At 68.4% G+C, this 1,512-nt stretch overlaps 1 protein-coding gene across 1 annotated transcript in view; it reads left to right on the forward strand.

The window, feature by feature from the left end:
* Window positions 1–1,086: 1,086 nt before the first annotated feature.
* FOXA3 (forkhead box A3) overlaps window positions 1,087–1,512 on the forward strand; it is an 8,748-nt gene continuing 8,322 nt past the window's right edge. Inside the window, exon 1 of the mRNA XM_006032521.3 lies at window positions 1,087–1,361. Within this exon, the coding sequence (XP_006032583.1) occupies window positions 1,290–1,361 (72 nt within the window). The 5' untranslated portion in view covers window positions 1,087–1,289. The remainder of the gene's footprint in view (window positions 1,362–1,512) is intronic.

Consider the following 1,512-nt stretch of genomic DNA (forward strand, 5'->3'; position numbering starts at 1 on the left):
CCCCCCCCCCGGGCAGGCTGCAGCCCCCGACAGCACTAAGGGGCGCTACATGGCAATAGTCGGGGCCCCTCCCGATGCCTGGGTTCTGTCAGGGTGGGTCCTGGTCCCTGCCTCCCCCCTGACCTGAGGGTGGGATGGACCCCCCCCAGACCCAAGCAGGCATCCCCTGGTGCAGCCTGCCCCCGCTTGCCCTGGGCAGCTGGTATCTGGGCTGGGGCTTGCTGAGAGCTACCAAAGTCATTGCACCCTTGGAAGGGGGCATAGGGGAACCGCGGGCAGGGTTCCCTAAGCCCCTGCTGAGCTGCCAGCACCCCCCCGCCATGGCAGAGGCTGGGCCTTCCTGGGGGGGTGCTGGGCTGGGCTGGGTTGGGCGGCACCAGGTGCCAGCTTGATAAGCGCCAGGTGCTGAGATAAAGGCTGCCCCTCCCTGCCACCAGGACACTCTCGCACCTTTCCAGCCCCACCCACAAGTCTGCAGGGGGAGCAGGCCCCCTGGCCTCCTGCAACCCCAGGTCCAGGTCGGCCCCGCACCGCCAGCACTATGCCCCAGCCATGGTGTTTGGGGGACTGAGACTTGGCACATTAGGTGCGTGCCAGAGGGTGCCGGGTGGCTAGGGGGAGGGCCTGGGATAGCTGGGTGCTGTCGGGGTGCTCACATCACCCCCCGCCCCAGGGCAGGCCCAGATGTGCTTCCCCTCACTGTGATCCCACAGAACCGCCCCCCACAACTGCACAGCCCAGAGTGCCCCCCAGTGGGGACACAGCCTGTAGACATGTGAGCACACACGTGGATCCCTGTGACCCTGAGGTGAAGGGGGCTTGCCCCAACTCTGTCTTGGTGAGGTTGGGACACAGCAGTGCCCCCCGCCAATGCCAGGGCTGTCTGCCCTGAGCCCCCCAGCTGTATCTGCACCCCTCCGGAGTGGACACCCCGTGGAGCCCCTCATGGGCCACCAGGGGGCAGCGCCGCGCTGGGCCCAGGGCAGCCGGTCCACGGGGGAGCCAGGGCGGGAGGTGGGACCAGCCAGCCCTATAAAGCCCTAGTGCAGCTCCGGGCACCCAGCGAGCCCAGGGAGAACGCACGGCGCTGGGGTCCACGCTGCCACAGTCACCTGTGCCCCACGGCACCTGCTGCGCTGCATGGCTGTACCCCTTGACACCCTCCTGGCCCCCTGAGCCTGCCCCCGGCCTGTGGCATCTCGGGGGCTTGCACACCCTTGCCCCCACCTTGCCTGGGACCTGGAGGAGGAGGAAGGGTCCCAGAGGGACGAAGGGGGCGCGGGGCTGGCATGCTGGGCTCCGTCAAGATGGAGACGCACGACCTGGCCGAGTGGAACTCCTACTACAGTGAGCCCACAGAGGTAGGTGCCTGGGCCTCGTGGCCCCCTGGCATAGCCGTGGCCCCTTCCCCGGGCAGGGGTGCGGGGAGTTGCCTGCAGTGGTTTCTAGCCGGCAGTGGCAGTTTCAAGGCCTCCCACTTTGTGCAGGGTTTCTGGGGGGGAGGGGTTCAGG

Source organism: Alligator sinensis, unplaced genomic scaffold (genome assembly GCF_000455745.1).
Source record: "Alligator sinensis unplaced genomic scaffold, ASM45574v1 scaffold107_3, whole genome shotgun sequence".
Lineage (NCBI taxonomy): Eukaryota > Metazoa > Chordata > Crocodylia > Alligatoridae > Alligator > Alligator sinensis.